This window comes from Dicentrarchus labrax, unplaced genomic scaffold (genome assembly GCF_905237075.1).
Source record: "Dicentrarchus labrax unplaced genomic scaffold, dlabrax2021, whole genome shotgun sequence".
In the NCBI taxonomy this organism is placed as follows: Eukaryota; Metazoa; Chordata; class Actinopteri; family Moronidae; genus Dicentrarchus; species Dicentrarchus labrax.
In genome coordinates, this window is record NW_026136708.1 from 20,659,114 (window position 1) to 20,680,157 (window position 21,044).

Here is a 21,044-nt window from a genome sequence, read left to right on the forward strand (position 1 = left end):
GAGAAACCGAGAGGTGACAATGGGCAGAACTGCAGATGGACAGCAAACACCTCTCTCCTTACCTGAAACTGTCTTGTAGTCCATCAAATCAAACATGATGACAAAAACACAAGACCATGTAATGACGAGAGCCAGAACCAAGATCCAGGCCAGTGGAGAGCTGAAGGTAGAGTGGAGGTCATCTGTAAAAGTTTTCTTGGTCCCTCGCACAGGCGGCGACCCGGCGTCTCCGTTCTTACCTTCGATGACCATGGTGGTGGTTGTCGATCGCGCTGAGGAGCAAAGACACTGAGATCAGATTCAGTGCGTGAAATATGTGAACAGTTTTTATTTATGTCACAAAATGGGAAGTGATATTATGTTAAACATTTATTGTGTTGCCTGAAGCTTAGTTAGATATCAATATATTATTACTCCATTACACCCACCGTGGAGGTTGTTTTCTGCACTGTCTGTTTGTCTCTGTCAGCATGATTATGTAAATCCTAATGTCCCGCTTTTAATGAAATTCGGTAGATTGGTGTAGCATGGGCCAAGGAAGAACCCATTCAATTTTGGAGCGTGTCCGAATCACATTGTTCACTTTCCTTAACATTGTGAGATAGGGCAGCTGTAATACAGATTCAAGATAATCTTGTGGTGAGCAGGTTCATGTAGGATTTTCTTTCTATAAAACTACACCGACAAACCATAGCCGGACGTTAGCTACAGGGTGGGAAACTAACTTTTTAAAAGTTGAATATCTACCAGCCTGATAAATCTTCAGAGTAATCAACAACTCAATAGTGAATCATTATTTTGAGTCTCAAATCTAATCTAGCAGTCTCTTTTGGCTGGTGGCTGGTGCTAATTTCACCACCAGCCGAGTGCCATCTGGTTCCATAATATTAAAAAAAGGCAGACATCTTTACGGACGATATCTCCAAAAGTCAGCATCTTACAGCAAAATGATCTAGATGGATAAATAGTACTACAGGTAAGAGTAAACATATAGATTTGGGTTTTTGGGGTGAACCTTCCCTTTAACATTAGTATTAGTAGTGATAGTAGTTGTAGTAGCAGCAGTAGAGGTAGTAACTGTATGAAAAGATCATGGTTGTAAGTTGGCAGTTCCACGCAGCTAAAATTAAAGGAGACTGGTCCAACAGTATAAATCCTATTTTCATGGAGGCTATAACGTTCAATGTTTAACTGAATCTTTAATATTTATGGTGAGTTTTAAAGCAGCTGTCCTGTAAACTTGTGGTTTCCTAATAGCTGTTATTTTGTTCACTAGATCCATATTAATAAGGGCAGGCTAAATATTATCAACCTCTGCACAATACAGTTCAATGGCACCACAAACTATAACCTCCAAAAGTTGAAGTAGTAGCATAGTGTATTTGTCATGTTTTCTTTTTTGTGAGAATGTTGAGATTACCTAAAAATGATAACAATGATATGAAGATTTGACTGATTACATGATTTTTCTTACTGGCATAAAGAACACTGTTACTAATTTGACTGCTACAGTTTTCATTTTCACGTCATAATTGTCTCCAGTAAAAGTCTTACATGCCCACTCCAGTTTTCACCTTTAATTGGGTGTCTGTTTGGCTCACTGCGTGGAGGTAGTCTTGCGATTTCTAAATGCAAAGTAGTTGCTTGAATTGTGGTGAGAAAAGCTGCTAACAAACGTATAACCCTTACTCTAGGAACACAATGTTCTCTCCATTCTCCTCCATAGTGAAACAAACTACAGATAACCACTTTTTCACATGGAGAGAACTTTTTCAGTCATTGAAAATGGAGCATTACATAGTGCGACAGTGTTTACAAGCACACAAATTCTGCATTTTAACACCATGTCACCACCCTAAAGACTTTGGCTTGCTTCTGCAATGCAGGTTTCTTTATGAACTAATTCTTTCCACCAAGTTTTAGCAACAAAAGCTGAGAGAAAGTCTCCCGTATCTACTGGAAGAAGCATTTAGACTAGTGTAGTGAAAGAGAGTTATGTTAGGTGGTTTGTATTAAATACTGCAGAGTAAAGTTTCTTATTTCTTTTTTTCATTCTTTCTTGTTTAAACTAACCAGCTTTGTGTTTTGATTATGCAAACACATTAACATAACTTTCTCAGTACATACACACATTTTCAGCATGTGTTGGCTACATTTCCTTTCTAAACCATATTTCAAGCGACATTTCATTTCAGCTTTTTAGGGGGAGAAAGTGTGTACCTGAACCTGTGTGGGAAGCGGGTTGTGTGTTGAGTACCATATATGGTCAGAAGGTTAAACATTACATATCTGACAATGTTATTAACAGACTCTCTATGCTGACCCAGTCTTGCATAGTCTTGTTATTATAGCCAGTGCAATCTCTGTTGTGGTTTCATTTGCTTTACAATAGCTATATGGTTGTATGGTTATATTTAGGATTAAAAATAGGCAGTTTACTGTACCTGCAAACACTTCTTTTCAATACTGCATCATTCTAGATTATTTTTCAGTGACATATAAGATAATGTATTTGTTTTGTCACATAGACTCAGTACAGTGTAGTTACTAATGTCACTGTGGCTGTGTCGGAAAAGCTCAGGCCACCTGTTGACTCTCTTCAGCTCACTGCTGGCAGCTACTGTAGGTTACTCCATTACTGCTGACTCCAACAGCTTAGCAGCACTCTAAACACACACAGACACACACACCTCTCCGTCTAACGTCATTACAGGTCACTTCAACATGAGTGAGTGAGCACATACGAAGCCTCCCAGTGGCTACTGTAGGTACGATTTCTGCTATAGGTATGAGAAAGTGTGACTAAAAGTCCTGAAAAATGAGTAATAGTTGGGGTATTTTCAAAGAATACCAAACACCCTCCTCAAACACAGCACCAACACCACAAGTGTGGCCTAATAATACTAATTTCAGTCTTTCCGCTCGTCCAGAACAAGATATTTGAAAACTACTGACCACACTGCAATTACATTTGCTATATAAAATGATCCCAGAGGATTTTGTATCACTGTGAGATTTTCACCTTGCCAACTGTTAGTATCAACTAATTGCTAAATTAAGACATCATAGTTCTCTTAAAAAAATGTAAAATGGAGGATGAGGAGTTGCTGTATAACATTCATTTACATTTAAATGTAATCAGAATAAAAGTTAATGAGTTACTTAAATTAAACTTTAAAAATAACATTTTAAGCAGGTGGTTTAATAATTACAGACACAATCTAATTTGACCTACGTCATGCGGGCAGCCAATGCTAACAAACAATAACCGTCAATAATGTAAAAAAAAGTTTAGACTTAACTTACAACCTGTACTAAGTAAGGCTACAACTTAACTTTTAAGGAAGAAGTTTACTTGTAGCACAAGACATCAGTCTGTGACTCAGACTGACTGGAGACTTCCTACTGTAGGTATTCACTGAAGTCTTTCTGCATACATCCTGCTAAACTGGGAGCTGCCCAGTATAACCACAGTCCTCTGTTGTCTAACAACCAGTCACAGTGGAGGCTAATAGCTCACACAGTATTGTTGTTTAGAGTCTTGCTTTCTCTACCAGGCTTTTATGGATAGATTTAAACCACATTCAGCCATCTTGTATACATGTAACCTTTGTCTCACCTGTGGGGTTATTACTGCTGCTTCTTTTTAAGGTTTCTACACTCAAGTTCATGAAAACCAGCATCAGCCATCAGACTAAAACCTTTGGTATGGAAAGCTTGAGTCCTTAAGATTCAGAGGTTTTGTGGTTCCTGGTTTTGTCATGTTGGGCAGCACTGTGGCAAAATTCACTCCACAACTGCTCATTTAATCATACAGCAATAAATCACTGAAATCTTAAAACCATCGGGGTTTCCACTGACCCTATGACCTTTCCTCAGCTACAAGAAATATAAAAAACCAAATGGCCAGAATTTACTAATTTGCATTTTAGTCACTTTGCAAGCTTCTTCTCCAGCAAAACCTTCAGATCAGATGTCAAAGGTACACATCCAGTGAGTACTTTTTGCACATTGCTACTGAGCATCAAAACATTAATAACTTGTAAATTTGACTTTGAAGCCTCTTATTCCAACCCAGCTCTAAATGGTTTGACCAGCCATCCATGCACGATTCCTCCTTTTATGGCTGACCTGTCTCCACACTGTGGACGACATTTCTGTTGTTACTCTCACTGGGTATCCATGACAGCTCAGCTCAGTGCAGTCATTAGAAGCGAATGGTTGCCTATTCAGTCAAAATACAAGGAAGTGTAGTCATAACATTTCCTTAATGAGTGCGCAGAGCTGAACGAAGTGCAGCAGAGACCTTTTTATGATCCAGCTGGTTGAGCATGGTGGTGCTATTAAACAGGTTCGGAGCTGGATTTAAGCTACTGTTTCCATGTCTCTAGCTGGCATGAGTGTTGTGCATGTTTGTGTCGATACTGCAGACTGTGCACTTAGACAGTTTAGGAATCAGTAATGAGTGTGAGGAAATGGATTACAGGTCATCGTAAATACAAAGTGCAGACATCACATCTTTAATATTGGGGTAGAGTATATCTATCCCATGTCTATCTTTCTGATTTTTTTTATATTTCCATAACAAAAGCTTTGTAATGAACCCTTACTGACCTCCCATGACCTCCCATGATTACTCTTAAACACACAAAAACAGCACAAGAAATTGTATATTAATTTGCTGTTGACATAAATACTTTTAGATGGAAATGTAAGAAGCACTAATGTATCAATGAATCAAGCTAGAACTTACAGTTTTGCACAACATTTTATTATTCAGAGATTTCTTGCAAAGGAAGCCAAGTGCATTTTGCTAGTAAAAAATCTCAACGTTATCATGAGATAACAAATTAATCTTGTGATCTCAAAATATCAAATTTTGTGATCTGTACTTAACTGATAGTACTTTATAACCTCTAGACACCAAACGGTTATCACATTTTTATGTTTTAAGCACAACATTCTGAGATAAATATTCATTAATGTTGTTATCTCTAACAGATTAATGGGCTTTCATACTTTTAAAGTCTGTCCAAGTCAGTTCTCATGGCCATGTGTGAGGGAGGAGACATCCTAGAGGAAAAACATCAACAGTTAAAGAGCATAAAGTAGGTAGGCCTATAATCACCATTGGTTTTCTTGTAATAAGGAGATAATTAAGAGGTAACCATGAGACCATAAGTGGATATCCTGCCATAATTAGATAAATGCATCTTATTTTGGAAAATCTTTTTTGGAAGGTAATTCTTGAGCTTGGGAACAATTGTTTCGAGGTTGACAAAATAATCTCACAGTTTGTACAGTTGTCATGGCGTTCTCAGTTGTCATCTCCCAACTACATCCACTGATGAAGGCCTTAAGATGTGTTTTAAAGCTCCAGAAAGGCTCAATATAATAAAAAACTTTTAGTCTTGTGTATGTATGTGATCACAACAAAACTGAGGACAATCATCTTGTTATTCTAATTAAGGTGTAATTAAGTTATCCTGGTTGATTAGCTCTCTTGTCAGGTCGAAGGTGGGCAACTTAAATATATTTTTGGAACATAAAGCTATATTCCAACTGCGACCTGTCTAATTATCTTATGTTAAAAACAAGGCCTATCATAAAGGTGTAAAGTGTCTAACAAGTGCAGAGTTGTGGGGCTGTCAGTAAAGTAGGGCCTGCACACGCCCACTCGGTGTGTGTGTGTGTGTGTGTGTGTGTGTGTGTGTGTGTGTCATGGGTGTGTAATTAAGCTGTGATCTTCATGAGATCTCTAGATAACAAGCTTTAATAGCAACAGCAGCTGCTTTCTGTCAGACCCTCCTGTTTGTTCTATCTCATTATCCATGCACAGAGGAAACACCGTATAGCAACAGTATCAGTTGATGTGGTTACATGCAACAAGATGCACAGTGTTGATGCTGACTGAACCTATACGGCACTGTTGATGTCATAGGGGTTCAAAAGCTGCATTGCAAATAGCCGATACATGATAGCGCCATATTTTTAGATACTTCTTATCATGAAATTCCCCTACACACCAGCACAACATCAGAGGGACTGTGTGCAAAAACAAAACATACAGAGCCCCGCAAGAGCTTTTATACATTATGAAATCAGGTTGAAATTGACTAGCTATACTTAATGTGATGATACTTTACCTTCAACTGCTTCAGTCATAGTTAGAAAATAAAAGTTCTATTCCAACAGTAAATCCCTTGTGCAGATTATGTTGCCATGAAGGCAAATATTTACTGTAGATCCTCAACTCCTCCGCGCGATTAAATCCCAGTGTTTAATTCCAATGTGGCAACGTCACGTGAATGGCTGGTGCTGAAGATACGTAAAAAACCCCAAACCCTCTGGCCACCAATGGTAATGCTACCACTCTTTTTCGGTTCTCATTACTTAAATCTGCATTTTCTCCTTCTCTTGTTCCAGAAGTCAAAAACTTTTCAAGGGTCCAGATGATTGCGAGGTGGTCCAGAGAGCTGACTTCCGTTCCAGTGGACGAGGCTGGGGGAGATAGACAGAGACCAAATTGAGGCGGTCACTGTCTTTGCCCTTTGCCTGCTTGGGGCTAGGGTTGTAGATAGAGCAGCCCCCCCCCTTACAGCTCTGACAGAATTAGATCAACCACGGGGACTGGCGCACGATGGAAGGGAAAGAGGGAAGAGAGAGTTTCAAGGTAACTTTATCCTACCAGCCAATGTTGCTGCTGGAGTCACATGATTAGAGTGTGGATATTGATTTCATACTTCTAAAAAAACTGTTGGATCTAAATCAAAATCTATGAATCAATCTTTATTTGTTTAAAACTTTTTTGGATTAGTCTGAATAAATCTCTCAATCTAATTAGGTACTGTTACATTCATGCCATGTTTCTCAGCCTCAGGCCCTGAGTTATTCTTAGAGCAGCTCGCTGCCGCTGGTATTCTGCTTCGCCTTTTTAGGCCAGAGGCGTGACCTTAACGCCCCAGCCCCCCCTTCATGTTAACTAATCCCCCTCCTCCAGACCTCCACTGCTCAGTACAGAGCTGTCATCAAGTGGAGAGAGGGAGGGAAGATCAGAATGGCTCATGTGTAGGCAATATACTCTAGGTTGAATCAAATGTACAGTGTTGTCGTGGCACTGCAAGTAAACAACAGGACTCCAGGCCTCAAACAAACTATAGATTATATGTCATGCCATCCAACCTTGTCTAAAGGCAGAAGTGTTTATACTCGTTGTGAATGGCCACACTTGAAGCTAGAGCATAAAACCTTCCATCATAGTCTTTATGCACCCTCCCACCCTGATCTCTCTCCAAATGTTTGCTTGTGTTTGTAGACTTGATGGATTGTATAAATGGGAATAACAGCACACTGAACAGTGTCTAGTCAAAAGGCATTTATTGTGTTGTACATTTGCACAGCTGACATGCTTCACTGTTGTCTTGCCCAAAGCTGAATATCCATCCAAGTCACTCTGGAGCAGTTTTTTTTCTTTTTCTTTATTTGACTCCATTTACTATCCCTTCAATCCTGACTGGACTCTGTCATATGTACCATGATCGTGCCACCACTGTTCTCCACTTTAGGGGTGCTATTGGCCTGGAGATGAGCTGGACCTTAAAGTTAAACTTTTGTACATTCAAATCCAAAGGTTGTAGAGCCAAAATGGAAACTGAAACGTATCAATCTTAATTTTTTACTTGATCTTTTTTTATAAGAATCTGTCATATTTGTTTGTTAGCTAGTGATGCAACAAATTAACAGAGACAAGCTATCACTTCGTAATCACTTTTATTCATTTGTATTCATTATTTATGAAGGAAAACAATGAGCACAAAGCATATGTCACTACTATACTACACTCACATTTAAACATGTACATGCCACAGAACCTGCATCTCTAAAGCACAATTACTGGGGTTGTAAAGTAACTTTTGTTGTAACTCTTTACATTCTCACAATGTGTTCAGTCCATCTTAAAACAATACTGACATGTCCATTGTACATTGCAAGGGTTATTGGGGTTTTTGGTAACAATATACGTCTTTGTGTTACTACTATGTACATTCCTCCATGCAGCTCAGCAAGAAAAACACTGTGCATAGTAACACAAAGAGAAAAACTGTAAAAGAATGGATTTTGTTGCCCATCACTTACATTAATCTCTTTAGGAAGGGACTATTTGGGGCAAGTACAGACAGGACTTTTTTATTGTACATTCAACCATATCATAACTGGTTTAAGATTGACTTGAAAATAATGTCAACCCATCCTTGGGTGAGTTTGATGTGAATTACATTTTTTCTTCATTTTTTCATCTTTTCCACATCCAGCCTCTCGCTGAAGGCCTGTATCTGCAAATCTGTTATCCTTCTGCCATTCCACCTGTATTGTGCAACAGTTATAATATTAATATTAATGATCAAAACTTCACAACTATTCTGCAATAATAACAATAATCATCCCTTTATTACACTTGCTTCAGATGGTTACACATGCATAACCAAGTGTTTTTGTGGTAATATAGTAAACTTCCATTGGATTTTGTCATTCTGTTGTGTCCTCACACATCTTCTTGTAAACAGACTTATTTATTTTTCTCTTCAAAGGCAATGACAGTGCCAATGATCACCATCTGACCACGATACCAGAACCTACAATCAGCCTCCAATTGTTCCAGAATCCTAAAATAAATAAAAACAGAGCAATGAGTCATATGACAACCTTAAAATGATCAGGCTCACATATTAGATTAATAATGACATCAGTGTTCCTTAATGAAAAGAGGATGACAGAAAATTCAAGGTTTTTTTACAATCTCTGTTAAATGTAAGCCTGCCCATTAAAAGTGTAGAAGTAAATGAAATAGAATAGAAATTATGTGCATAATGCAGGTGAATATAATTTCAGTTTATGTGATTTGAGTACAGGTTATTGCAGCACAACAGAAACATTTATTTTGTAGGGGAAAGACACAGAAAAGGCTGTGTGTGGGCGCATATGGAGCCTTTGCTTTATTATTTTACACTCTTACATCAGTAGGCGCCCAACCTAACTCACTCTTGGTGTTTTGCGTTAATCGGGTGGTGGTGGCCTGGGATGATATCAAACTCCCAGCCTGAATTATTGTCCCAGTCCACCCCTGGTTTCACCTACACACACAAACCTACTTGGTTGCAATCTGCAACTTCACCACTAGATATCACTAAATAACAGTATCAGAGCACTCCACAGTGATTGTGTCATTGTATTAGATCAGTAAATCTAGTCTTTACCTGTGAAGAGGAAAATCCCAAAAACGTCTGCATATCAAACTGTGCAACATCAATGCCGTTACACTTCAGGAGTTTGTCCTCCTGTAACAGACAGTCGGTGCGGTAGACGTTCGGGTTGTCCACCAGTCTTCTGCTTTCAGCAACAACTTGGTCAGGGTTGAAGGTGTGATGCATCACCACCAGAATTGTTGGTTTCCCACCTGTAAGCACAGAGATAACACAACCAAATGTTTTTTAATCTTTTCTATATTTTTGATGCACATTTTTACATACATATAAACTACATTGTAGATTGTATTTCTTGCCATGGTATTTTCTATATAATAATTTAGAGGGGTAGAGTAAGTAGTTCAAAGCAGTATTGATACTGCTCTAAAAATCAATTAATTTATTTTTGTTCTTGTTATTGTTGTTTTCACTTGGAGGCAGTGGAATAACAAAAAAATTGGAAATCTTGTTGGCAAACAACTGCCTATTCATCAAAAACTCCCTGGTATTCCTCTTTGACCAATCAATGTGAAAATGGGCAAACAATGACGAAAGGATTTTCCTACCTGGAAGTTTCTCCAGAGCCTCGCTGATGTCCGCTTCAACTTGTGACGTGACAGGACAGAAAACCAGAAGGTAGTCACTTTCTCCAGAAGACTCCACCTCAGTTTGGCCGATGCCTTTAAGCTTTTCAACGAAGGCTAGATGAGCCCGATGAGTTTCTCCCGCCAAGATGACAAAGAACTTTTCAAACGACACTGAAGACAGAGAAGAATATTTCATTATTGATTTTATATAGTTTTGTGGGAAAGAGGTAAATAATAATAAAACTTGTGATTGATTCTCTCAAAGTGTAATCTAAATTGTTTTCTTTCCTGTGTTTATGTTGTCAGGATACTAATAAAGTTCAGTTTTAAAAACTTTTACCAGGTGAAAAAAAGTTTTCCAGGATATTTTTCTTCTGAAGCAAAAGCAAACTAAGAGTAAATATTAACAAATACTAATAATAAAGAATAAATACATTTCTAGCCAAACAAAACTGCACAACTTACTAACACACAATATATAGTACAGCATTAATCTTGTGTTTAGAGTGCATGGAGAAATAAATCTCACCAGGAAGAACACATAAATGCTTTTAGTTCAGTTAAAAACACTGATAGTGGTGCACTTCAGCCTCTTGTGGCCAAAATGAGTATTACAATAACACATTTTTTCACCCAAATGAACCTGGCAAAACCTTTTTGAGGTGAAAATGAGGTGATGAAGTGGAAAAAGCTTATTTTTTGTCATAAACAGGAGAGAATTAACTATTTAGATCAGACTTTGTTGCACCCAATTTTCCCTCAGAGCGTCTGCATACATCATCAGACCCATATGAAGGAGAATCATGTTTAAAAAAGATCTTGAGCTAGATTTAGCATTAATTAGAACAGGTATTTTACACAACTTTACTACTTTCATTAATAAGTTCAACTTAAAATCACTATGTATGTAAATTTAATATAATTGTAGCATCTTTAAAATTATTTTTGTGTAAGTGGAGGTGTTCAATATATGAATGAACTACCAGGGTGCCCCCTCAATTACATATGATTATGCCACACTTTGAAGGCATCAAGACTTTTGACCGCTATTTTTAATTTTTATACAAACCTGATCTGATATGTTGGGGTGCGCCCCCTCACCTCTTTTATTTATCTTATACTCTAATGTGTGCCAATGCCAATATGTGAGACATCATATTATCAAGATCCACAACGATTATATCATCACTTCACGTCAGTTGATCTCCATTTATAATATAATTATTAGTAGTAGTAATTAGTAAGAGCAGCTTTAAATGTTATATTGTAATGACTAAGTGTAGTTTATTTTCTTTAACACTGAAATTTTGCAGTCTTGACTCAACAAAATATGTCTTCTATTTATAAAAACAGTACATTTGTTTTCTCACCAGTTGCCTTTTCCTGGTCCTTGATTCTGATAAAGAAAAAGAGAGGAACCTTTAGTCAACCTTTAGCGAGACATGGGAAAGTTCAATTGTGTTGACAAAATATAGATTGTAAATCATAAGTAAATAGGAGGATAAGTGACAACATACCCAGATCCTATGTACCCAATGTACACTAGTCCCAGCACTACACAAAAGAAAACAAGCTTCCAATGGTCCCTCGGCACTAAAATAAAAAAAAACAAGCAATGAGTCATCTGGAATCATTTACTACTAATAACTTTACTTTGCCTGTTTACCATAACCCCTGTGTGTTGTAAACAAAACAGCTAGCCAACAGTTTACAAGGATGTAGAGTAAAAATGCAACACACCTACTATTAAACATTATGAAAGACTGGTTCAACAGGTTTTTGGCCGACTGTTTTAAGGAGGTGGGGCAAAAACAAGAATGTCATGTGCATCCAAATATAGTCAGTGCTGGTTTCTATCTGCGGTTCAGCTTCAAGGTTCAAGTTGTCATGTTTTGTGTTACAATCCAATCAAGAACACACCTACTATTAAACATTATGAAAGACTGGTTCAACAGGTTGAAGGCCAACTGTATCCAATCAAGAAGATATAGGCTAGATTTGAATGTACATATGGCCACATGAGTGCTGATCTGAAGTTCATGATTACAGTCACACTTACAATTGTACAATTTCTTGCCATTTTGCTGGATAAGGTCCTGAAAGAAAGAAATTAAGAAACAAACAAACAAACAAACAAACAAATTAATAATTATGTGCATCATTTCAGAGGTGGACTGCAGTATTGATTCCTTATCCCTTAAAATCATAATATCAGTGCGCTCAGCATTGATTGTGTGTGAATCTGATTGCATTAGATCAGTAAATCTAGTCATTACCTTGAAAGCAGGAACTCCAAGATAGTTCAGGACATCCAACCATGCATCATTATTGCGACTACACTTCAGGATTTTACCCTCATGGAACAGACAGTCCACAGTAAGCTCAACATTGGGGTTGTTCACCAGTCTCCTGCTGTCAGCTACAACTTGGTCAGTGTTGAAGGTGTGATGCATCACCACCAGAATTGTTGGTTTACCACCTGTAAGCACAGAGATAACACAACCGAATGAGTGAGGAATAAGATGACACTGGAGAAGAGTAGGTGCTACGGATCAGTTTAGCTATGTGTATATTTTTTGATATATTTTTTTTTTCATAATTTATAACTGGAACTATAAATATAACTTAGATTTTAGACTCAAGTTCATTAATATTAAAGAACTTCCGATGTGGTCTTGGGGGGGACTGCTAAAAACAGAGGAATTATGAATCCAGTTAGAACAATTATTTTCATAGCAAAAAAAGGAACTTTTCAACTGATCAAATTTCCCCGTATTGCTTTGATTAATCAGTGTGAAATGAAGCCATTTCCTACCTGGACATTTCACCAGGGCTTCACTGACATCCGTTCCAACTCTTGAAGCAACAGGACAGAAAACCAGAAGGTAGTCACTTTCTTTTGGAGAGTTCACCTCAATAAGGCCAATGCTTTTAAGCTTTGCCACAAACTCCAGATGAGCATCATTAGTTCTTCCTGCCAAGAAGACAAAGAACCTTCCCCCCGACACTAAAGACAGAGAAGAACGTTTGAATCATTAATAAGTTGTCCGACCCAGATGAAGTAAAATATTGGCAAGAAAAGATCTTGAGTGAGTTTCAGCTAAAATTAGAAGTTATTTTACACATCTCCTAACTTCTACTTACATAAGTAAGTTCATCTTAAAAAAATGAAATACATCTTAAAATGTGCTCTGAAGCCAGAAGGTTTTGTGTATTTTTGTGTCAGTAGAGGCGTTAAGTATATGAATGCACACATCTTCAAACCATAGATATCTAGTGTGTTACTTCCTGATTAAAAGCTGCTGCATGAACACTAAAACCACACAAACAATAATGAAAGACTAATTCTGTCCGGAAATGTGGTTGCTGGTTCAAACCAAAAAAGGCAACAATAAATGTAAAAGTAGCAATAGAAAACTAGAAGAACTACTATTGTGCATTGGGGGCGCCTGCCGGTTAGCTCAGTCGGTAGAGCTGCCCTTTGCTGCGTGTCATCCCTTCTCTCTCCATCCACCTTCACTGTCTCCCTACAGCTGTCTATAAATAAAGCCATCAAAAGACCAAAAAAATACCAACCAGTTCTGTGACGCATGGTAGAGAGTGAGCAGCTCGGAGCCTCGCAGGAATTTAAACCTTTTAAGATGTTTTCTCATGAAATAGACTGATAATTCCTTTGCAATGTCTCTGGCATATCTGTTCCACAATCGATAGGAAAATATGTACGGCTCCTCCCTCTGACTGTAGCACTTTCACTTTTGCTTTTGCCAACGACATGCTCTCAAACTGTCCACTAGAGGAAGTGCAGAGATGAGACATGTTTGTGTCAGTGTGTAACAAGAGATCAGATGTGAACACAGCAGGAGGAGGGAGTAACTGTATTTATACAACACTGCTGGTGGAATACACGGCCACTGGCAGATACTATGTGTTTGATTAACATTACAGAAATGTGAGTGTTTCCTTACATATTGGATGGAGGGAGTCTAAGCTTCACCCCCTCTACACAGACACACCAACCAACCAGAAGGAGTCGATGGTGCAGTGATGAGAACGCAACCCCTTGCCAGTTCCTCAGATCCGGTCTTATATTTGGGCATTAGCTTAGTCTGTAGGGACCAGAGGGTTGCCGTCCACCACAGAAAACAGTATGGAGTGTGGATAGTTGGAGAGGTGCCAGTTGTACCTCCTGTGCACTGCAGAGGTGCCCTTGAGCAAGGCACACAGCCCCTAACTGCTTGCAGAGTACCCCTACGTGGCAGGCCATCACTCCACCATCTCTCAACATTTGCATGTCTGTAAGCCCTGCGCATGATCTTCTTCTAGTATTTGGAGGGTCCCTGGTTTGATTCCCTTGCTCCCCCAGTCCAGTTGAAAAATTCTTAGGCCAGATACTGAACCCCAAATTACTCCCATAGCCATCGGTGTGAGAGTGTGTGTATGGAGGAGCTTTGTATCATTGTGACTGTGGAATACATCCATTGACTGCTGAAGCCTCACATTACATAAGTTCAACTTTAAGATCTACAAAATGAAGACTGGATCTTGCCCCTCATTAGTTTCATAAAAAACATTTTTCTATTTCTTTGTGGCCAGTAACAATCAAAACCCTTTTCAACATACATTTGGGCATATCATTACTGTTTTAAGATAGACTTGAAGTGACTTGGATTTCAGTGTTTATTTTGCCTGTATCTGTAGATCTTTTATTCTTCCAGTATTTCCCCCTAAAATATTGATGAACAACTGTCATGAACCTGCTCACAGTTCGTGCAAAACAAGGGAGACCACACAGATAATTAAAGTGTTTAAAGCAAAATATATTTAATTCACCAATAATCATACTAAACAAAGTATAAAAGATATATGTACATCAGTGTTCTCAGTAGTGTAGTGAGTGTGTGTGGATATGGGTGAAGTGTTGTGTATGGAAAAAGGTAAAGGATTAATCAAACAAAAGACAGCAAACAACCCAGCACCTGCTGACTGGTAGGAGAGAGATAACTAACTGATCAACCTCCTATAAAGCCTTGTAATCCGGGAGCAAGCAGGTGTAGCTCTTTGTATAGCCACACCCCTTCCACTCTGTCGCCTGTGAAGAACAAAAGGGAACAATACACAGAACCACCAGAGTGGGAGGGGTCATCACAACAACAATCTGTTATTCTTCCTCCATTTTCTCCTATTGTGCTACAGATATAATATTAATATTAATGATCAGCTCCATAAACATCTCAGCCTTCACAACTATACTACTATAATAATAATCATTCCTGTTTTACACCTGCTTCAGATGGTTACACATGCATAACCAAGCATATTTATTTGTATATATATATATATATTGAATATGTTTTTGTGGTAATCCATTGGATTTTGTCATGCTGTTTCTTCTTATTTATTTTTCTCTTCAAAAGCAATGACCGTGCCAATGATCACCATCTGACCACGATACCAGAAGCTACAAAAGCCATCAGCCTTCAATTGTTCCAGAATCCTACAATAAAGAAGAACAGAGCAATGAGTCATATTACAACCTTAAAATGATTTGGTTCACATATCAGATTAATAATGACATAAATATTCCTTAATGAAAAGATAATGACAGAAAATTCAAGGTTTCTTTACAATCTGAGTTTTATTTTCATACTTTTCACCATCAGTCCTGTCCTATTTATGTTTTAAACCTGGTTTACACAGCACACTATTTTGGTCCATAATTCTTACATGCTCAGTTGTTGATGGGTAAGTATTTGCAGTGCAGCTTCAAGCTTCAAGTTGTCATGCTTTGTGTTATTGTCCCTCCCCTGATGCTCTTTAAGAAAATACGAATTGGAAAGTTTTGTTCTAAAAAGACTTTTGGAAAAGTCCCATTAAGAAGGTATCACTTCACAGCCAGTACGTACAGACCAACAACTATTTAAATATACATAGTACCATAGACCATAGTTTCACCTACACACACACACACAAACCTACTTGGTTGCAATCTGCAACTTCACCACTAGATATCACTAAATAACAACATCAGAGCACTCCACAGTGATTGTGTCATTGTATTAGATCAGTAAATCTAGTATTTACCTGTGAAGGGGAACCTTCCAAAAACTTCTGCATATCGAACTGTGCAACATCAATAAACATCAGGAGTTTGTCTTCCTGGAACAGACAGTCCACAGTGTGGTAGACGTTCGGGTTGTTCACCAGTCTTCTGCTCTCAGCTACAACTTGGTCAGGGTTGAAGGTGTGATGCATCACCACCAGAATTGTTGGTTTCCCACCTGTAAGCACAGAGATAACACAACCAAATGTTTTTTAATCTTTTTTTGATGCACCTTTTTACATACATATAAACTACACTGTAGATTGTATTTCTTGCCATAGTATTTTCTATTTAATGATTTAGAGGGGTTCTAAGTAAGTAAGTAATTCAAAGCAGTATTGATACTAAAAATAAATAAATTAAAATCTTGTTGGCAAACAACTGCCTATTCATCAAAAACTCCCCGATATTCCTCTTTGACCAATCAATGTGAAATTGGGCAAACAATGACTAAAAGATTTTCCTACCTGGAAGTTTCTCCAGAGCCTCGCTGATGTTCGCTTCAACTTGTGACGTGACAGGACAGAAAACCAGAAGGTAGTCACTTTCTCCAGAAGACTCCACCTCAGTTTGGCCGATGCCTTTAAGTTTGGGGCCCTTCCAAGAACTTTTCAAAGGACACTGAAGACAGAGAAGAATGTTTCATCATTGAGCTTTTATATAGTTTTGTGGGACAGGGGTAAGTAAGAAAATAAAACTGCTGATTCATTCTCTCAAAGTCTAATCTAAATTGTTTCCTCTCCTGTGTTTATGTTGTCAGATTAATGATAAAGAAAAAAGTTTTACCAGGAGAGAAAAAAGGCTTTTCTAAAGCAAACTAAAAGCAAATATTAACAAATACTAGTAATAAGGAATACGTGCAATTCTAGCCAAACAGAAGACATAACAGCAATGCTACATAACTTGGTAGTGGTGCACTTCAGCCTCTTGTGGCCAAAATTAGTATTACAATAATACATTTTTTCACCCAAATGAACCTGGCAAAAGCTTTTTACACCTGTTGCACAGGTAATAAAAAAATAGGTGATGAAGTGGAAAAAGCTTATTTTTTTGTCATAAACAGGAGAGAAATAACAGTTTAGATGAGACTTCGTTGCACCCAATTTTCCCTCAGAGCCTCTGCACATATCATCAGACCCATATGAAGGAGAATCATGTTTAAAAAAGATCTTGAGCATTAAATAGAAAAGGTATTTTCCACAACTGTACTACTTTAGTTAATAAGTTCAACTTAAAATTTTACTATGTGTGGAATTTTAAATTCAATTATAGCATCTTAAAATGTATTTTTGTGTAAGTGGAGGTGTTCAATATATGAATGAACACTTCTTGAAATTACAGATAAAGCCACAGAAACAAACATGAAGCACAAGAGCTACCAGGGGTGCGGCCTCAATTAAATATGATTATGCCACACCTTGAAGGCATCAAGACTTCTGAACGCCTATTTTTATTTTTTGTACAAACCTGATCTGATATGTTGGGGTGCCTCCCCTCACCTCTTTTATTTGTCTTTTACTCTAATGTGTGCCAATGCCAATATTTGAGATGTCATATTATCAAGATCCACAACAATTCTGTCATCACGTCTCCTCTCAGTAGTGATGACCCTGATCGTGGCTCTGTAGTGAATTTGTGGACTACTATTTTGCTTAGTCAAGCTTGAGACATAAATGTGTCCAGAATGAGAGAAATTACAGGACAAATCCTACAGTTATCTCCCTCGTGGTGGATGCTGTGTGGTTTATTGTTTGTTTGTTGTTGTCTGTGTATGTGTTTATGTAGTTACTGCTGGCTTTGCCCTCAGTTAAATTCAGTCAGCCATTTATAATATAATATTAGTAATAGCAGCTTTAAATGTTATATTGTAATGACTAAGTGTAGTTTATTTTATTTAACACTGAAATTTTGCAGTCTTGACTCAACAAAATATGTCTTCAATTTATAAAAACAGTACATTTGTTTTCTCACCAGTTGCCTTTTCCTGGTCCTTGATTCTGATAAAGAAAAAGAGAGGAACCTTTAGTAAACCTTTAGTGTGTGTATGTGGGGAGGGGGGGACTTGTGATGACAAAATGTATATTGTAAATCATAAGTAACAAGAAGGAAAAGTGACAACATACCCAGATCCCATGCGCACGATGATCAACAGTCCCACCAGTATACATAAGAGAACAAGAAGAAGCTTCCAATGGTCCCTCAGCACTAAAATAAAAAAAAACAAGCAATGAGTCATCTGGAATCATTTACTACTAATAATACCAATTTCATTATTCCTTCATGCAAAATAAACTAAAGAAATATCTTTAAAATCTTTGATTTATTTTCCTAGTTTTGTCCATAAGTTTATTTTTCAAACCTGGAGGACACAACACCAGTAGACACAATGTGACACTGATTTCCATCCTTTGGTCCCATAAAATTCTGAATTATTCAGGCTGTGCTCTGGTATGCTTCTATGACCATTTATAACTAACAATTAGGACGTGAGATATGCCAATATTATTCAGGTTAATTTCTTTGGACAGCCTGTTTCCCATCAACTCTGTGTGTTGTAAACAAACCAACAAGCCAACAGTTTACAAGGCTGCTACACACCTACTATTAAACATTATGAAAGACTGGTTCGACGGGTTGAAGGCCGACTGTATCCAATCAAGAAGATATAGGCTACATTTTAATGTACATATGGCCACATGAGTGCTGATCTGAAGTTCATGATTACAGTCACACTTACAATTGTACAATTTTTTTATGTATTTTTGCTGGATAGAGTCCTCCTAAAAGAAAGAAAGAAAGAAAGAAACAAACAAACAAATTAATAATTATGTGCATCATTTCAGAGGTGGACTGCAGTATTGATTCCTTATCCCTTAAAATCATAATATCAGTGCGCTCAGCATTGATTGTGTGTAAATCTGATTGCATTAGATCAGTAAATCTAGTCATTACCTTGAAAGCAGAAACTCCAAGATAGTTCAGGACATCCAACCATGCATCATTATTGCAACTACACTTCAGGATTCTACCCTCATGGAACAGACAGTCCACAGTAAGCTCAACATTGGGGTTGTCCACCAGTCTTCTGCTGTCAGCTACAACTTGGTCAGGGTTGAAGGTGTGATGCATCACCACCAGAATTGTTGGTTTACCACCTGTAAGCACAGAGATAACACAACCGAATGAGTGAGGAATAAGATGACACTGGAGAAGAGTAGGTGCTACTGGTTGTTTGGATCAGTTTAGCTATGTGTATATTTTTTGATTAATTAATTACATTTTGAAATGAGCTGCTTTAAAAAATGTTGAGTGCATGTCCGTCGTTCACTCCTGTGGGAGTTTCGTAGAGTCCTAGAACTAAACCATACTTAACCATACTCCCAAACCATACTGCAAAATGATGATCACCAGGATTTATAACTGGAACTATAAATATAACTTAGATTTTAGACTCAAGTTCATTAATATCAAAGAACTTCCGATGTGGTCTTGGGGGAACTGCTAAAAACAGAGGAATTATGAATCCAGTTAGAACAATTATTTTCATTGGTCAAATTTCCCTGTATCCCTTTGATTAATCAGTGTGAAATGAGGCCATTTCCTACCTGGAAGATTCTCCAGGGCCTCACTGACGTCCGTTCCAACTCTTGAAATGATAGGACAGAAAGCCAGAAGGTAGTTACTTTCTTCTGGAGAGTTCACCTCAGTATGGCCGATTTCTTTAAGCATTGCCACAAAGTCTCGATAAGCCCCATAAGTATTTCCCGCCAAGCTGACAAAGAACCTTCCCCCCGACACTAAAGACAGAGAAGAACGTTTGAATCATTAATAAGTTGTCAGACCCAGATGAAGGAAAATATTGCCAAGAAAAGATCTTGTGTGAGTTTCAGTTCAAGTTATTTTACACATCCCCTAACTTCTACTTACATAAGTAAGTTTATCTTAAAAAAATAAAATACATCTTAAAATGTGCTCTGAAGCCAGAAGGTTTTGTGTATGTTTGTGTCAGTAGAGGTGTTCAGTATATGAATGCACACATCTTCAAACCATAGATATGTAGTGTGTTACTTCCTGGTTAAAAGCTGCTGCATGAACACTAAAGCCACACAAACAATAATGAAAGACTAATCTGTCCGGAAAGGTGGTTGCTGGTTCACTTCTGAGCTGCTGACTCAATTCAGGTGACTTTGTTTGTCTGTTTGGTTTGTTTAGGCTGAGGGCTGTAAATCAAATGATTTTAGCATGAAAGAGCCAACATAACTGTTCCTGCAGAGCTGCCAACTCTCACGCTTTTGCCTGTTTTCACACGCACTCACGCCACACATCCAATTCCTCACGCAAAAAGTAAACAGGGACTCGTCAAGCACTAGGACCAAGCGGAAAACGGCCGCTCAAGCTGAAGCCTGTTTCCCTTAGTTTAGACCCGCCCACAAGCTCCTCGATCGGCTCTGCCGTTTCTTGTGTGATTGGCCGTCCCCGCTGTCACTCCATCTTGCTCGCACACCGGTCTGCTGGAGTTGCCCAGGTAACATCAGAGGTTTCATTTACATTCACGTTTGAATCGGTGTCCATGTGTGTATGTGCGTGCGTGCGTGTGTGTGTCTAGAATCTTTTTTCTATATTTACATTTACATGCTTTACAAGCAGTCAAACCACAAAAGGAACTGTAAACGTAAAAGTAGCAATAGAAAAGTAGAAGAACTACTATGGTGTACTGGGGGCGCCCGCTGGTTAGCTCAGTCGGTAGAGCTGGCGACCCATATACGGAGTTGTTGCAGCTTATCAGCAGCTTTGGGCCTCTCTGATATCTGAGCCACCAACTTGTGTGGCTGCGTGCGCGGTATAATTTTGGTCACCCCCGACAAAATCTCACTCCAAGGTTTTTTGAAAAGTTGGTAGCTATATGCCTGTCTGTAGTTTGGTGCTGGGCATCTAATATACAGGGTTGTCAGAGCTGTTGCTGTGGCTGAAAACTTTATGAGAGGTGTGACAGTGAACTAAAATAGTAAAGTTGATGGCCAGAAAGCCAAAACAAGTAGCTGACAGACACAGAAACTGAAAGTGAGTTGATGATTCTCTGCAGGTTCATCACTACCAGCAACCCCTTTCACATTA

At 38.2% G+C, this 21,044-nt stretch overlaps 2 protein-coding genes across 5 annotated transcripts in view; both read right to left on the reverse strand.

The window, feature by feature from the left end:
* Window positions 1–6,603, reverse strand: part of LOC127368499 (protein starmaker) — a 15,490-nt gene extending 8,887 nt beyond the window's left edge. For 3 of the 4 annotated variants that reach the window (XM_051409361.1, XM_051409362.1, XM_051409359.1), the window contains exons 1-2: window positions 6,147–6,603; window positions 63–272 (exon numbers count right to left, since the gene is read on the reverse strand). In XM_051409361.1, the coding sequence (XP_051265321.1) occupies window positions 63–272; window positions 6,147–6,165 (229 nt within the window). In that variant the 5' untranslated portion in view covers window positions 6,166–6,603. Of the gene's footprint in view, window positions 1–62; window positions 273–5,019; window positions 5,074–6,146 lie in introns of all 4 variants that reach the window. The other variant, XM_051409360.1, reaches the window with a different exon arrangement.
* A 1,150-nt stretch (window positions 6,604–7,753) lies between these two features.
* Window positions 7,754–21,044, reverse strand: part of LOC127368643 (uncharacterized) — an 83,250-nt gene continuing 69,959 nt past the window's right edge. The window contains exons 34-40 of the mRNA XM_051409685.1: window positions 18,882–19,084; window positions 18,667–18,709; window positions 18,053–18,134; window positions 11,200–11,225; window positions 9,809–10,000; window positions 9,255–9,454; window positions 7,754–8,663 (exon numbers count right to left, since the gene is read on the reverse strand). Coding sequence (XP_051265645.1) covers window positions 8,640–8,663; window positions 9,255–9,454; window positions 9,809–10,000; window positions 11,200–11,225; window positions 18,053–18,134; window positions 18,667–18,709; window positions 18,882–19,084 — 770 coding nt within the window. The 3' untranslated portion in view covers window positions 7,754–8,639. The remainder of the gene's footprint in view (window positions 8,664–9,254; window positions 9,455–9,808; window positions 10,001–11,199; window positions 11,226–18,052; window positions 18,135–18,666; window positions 18,710–18,881; window positions 19,085–21,044) is intronic.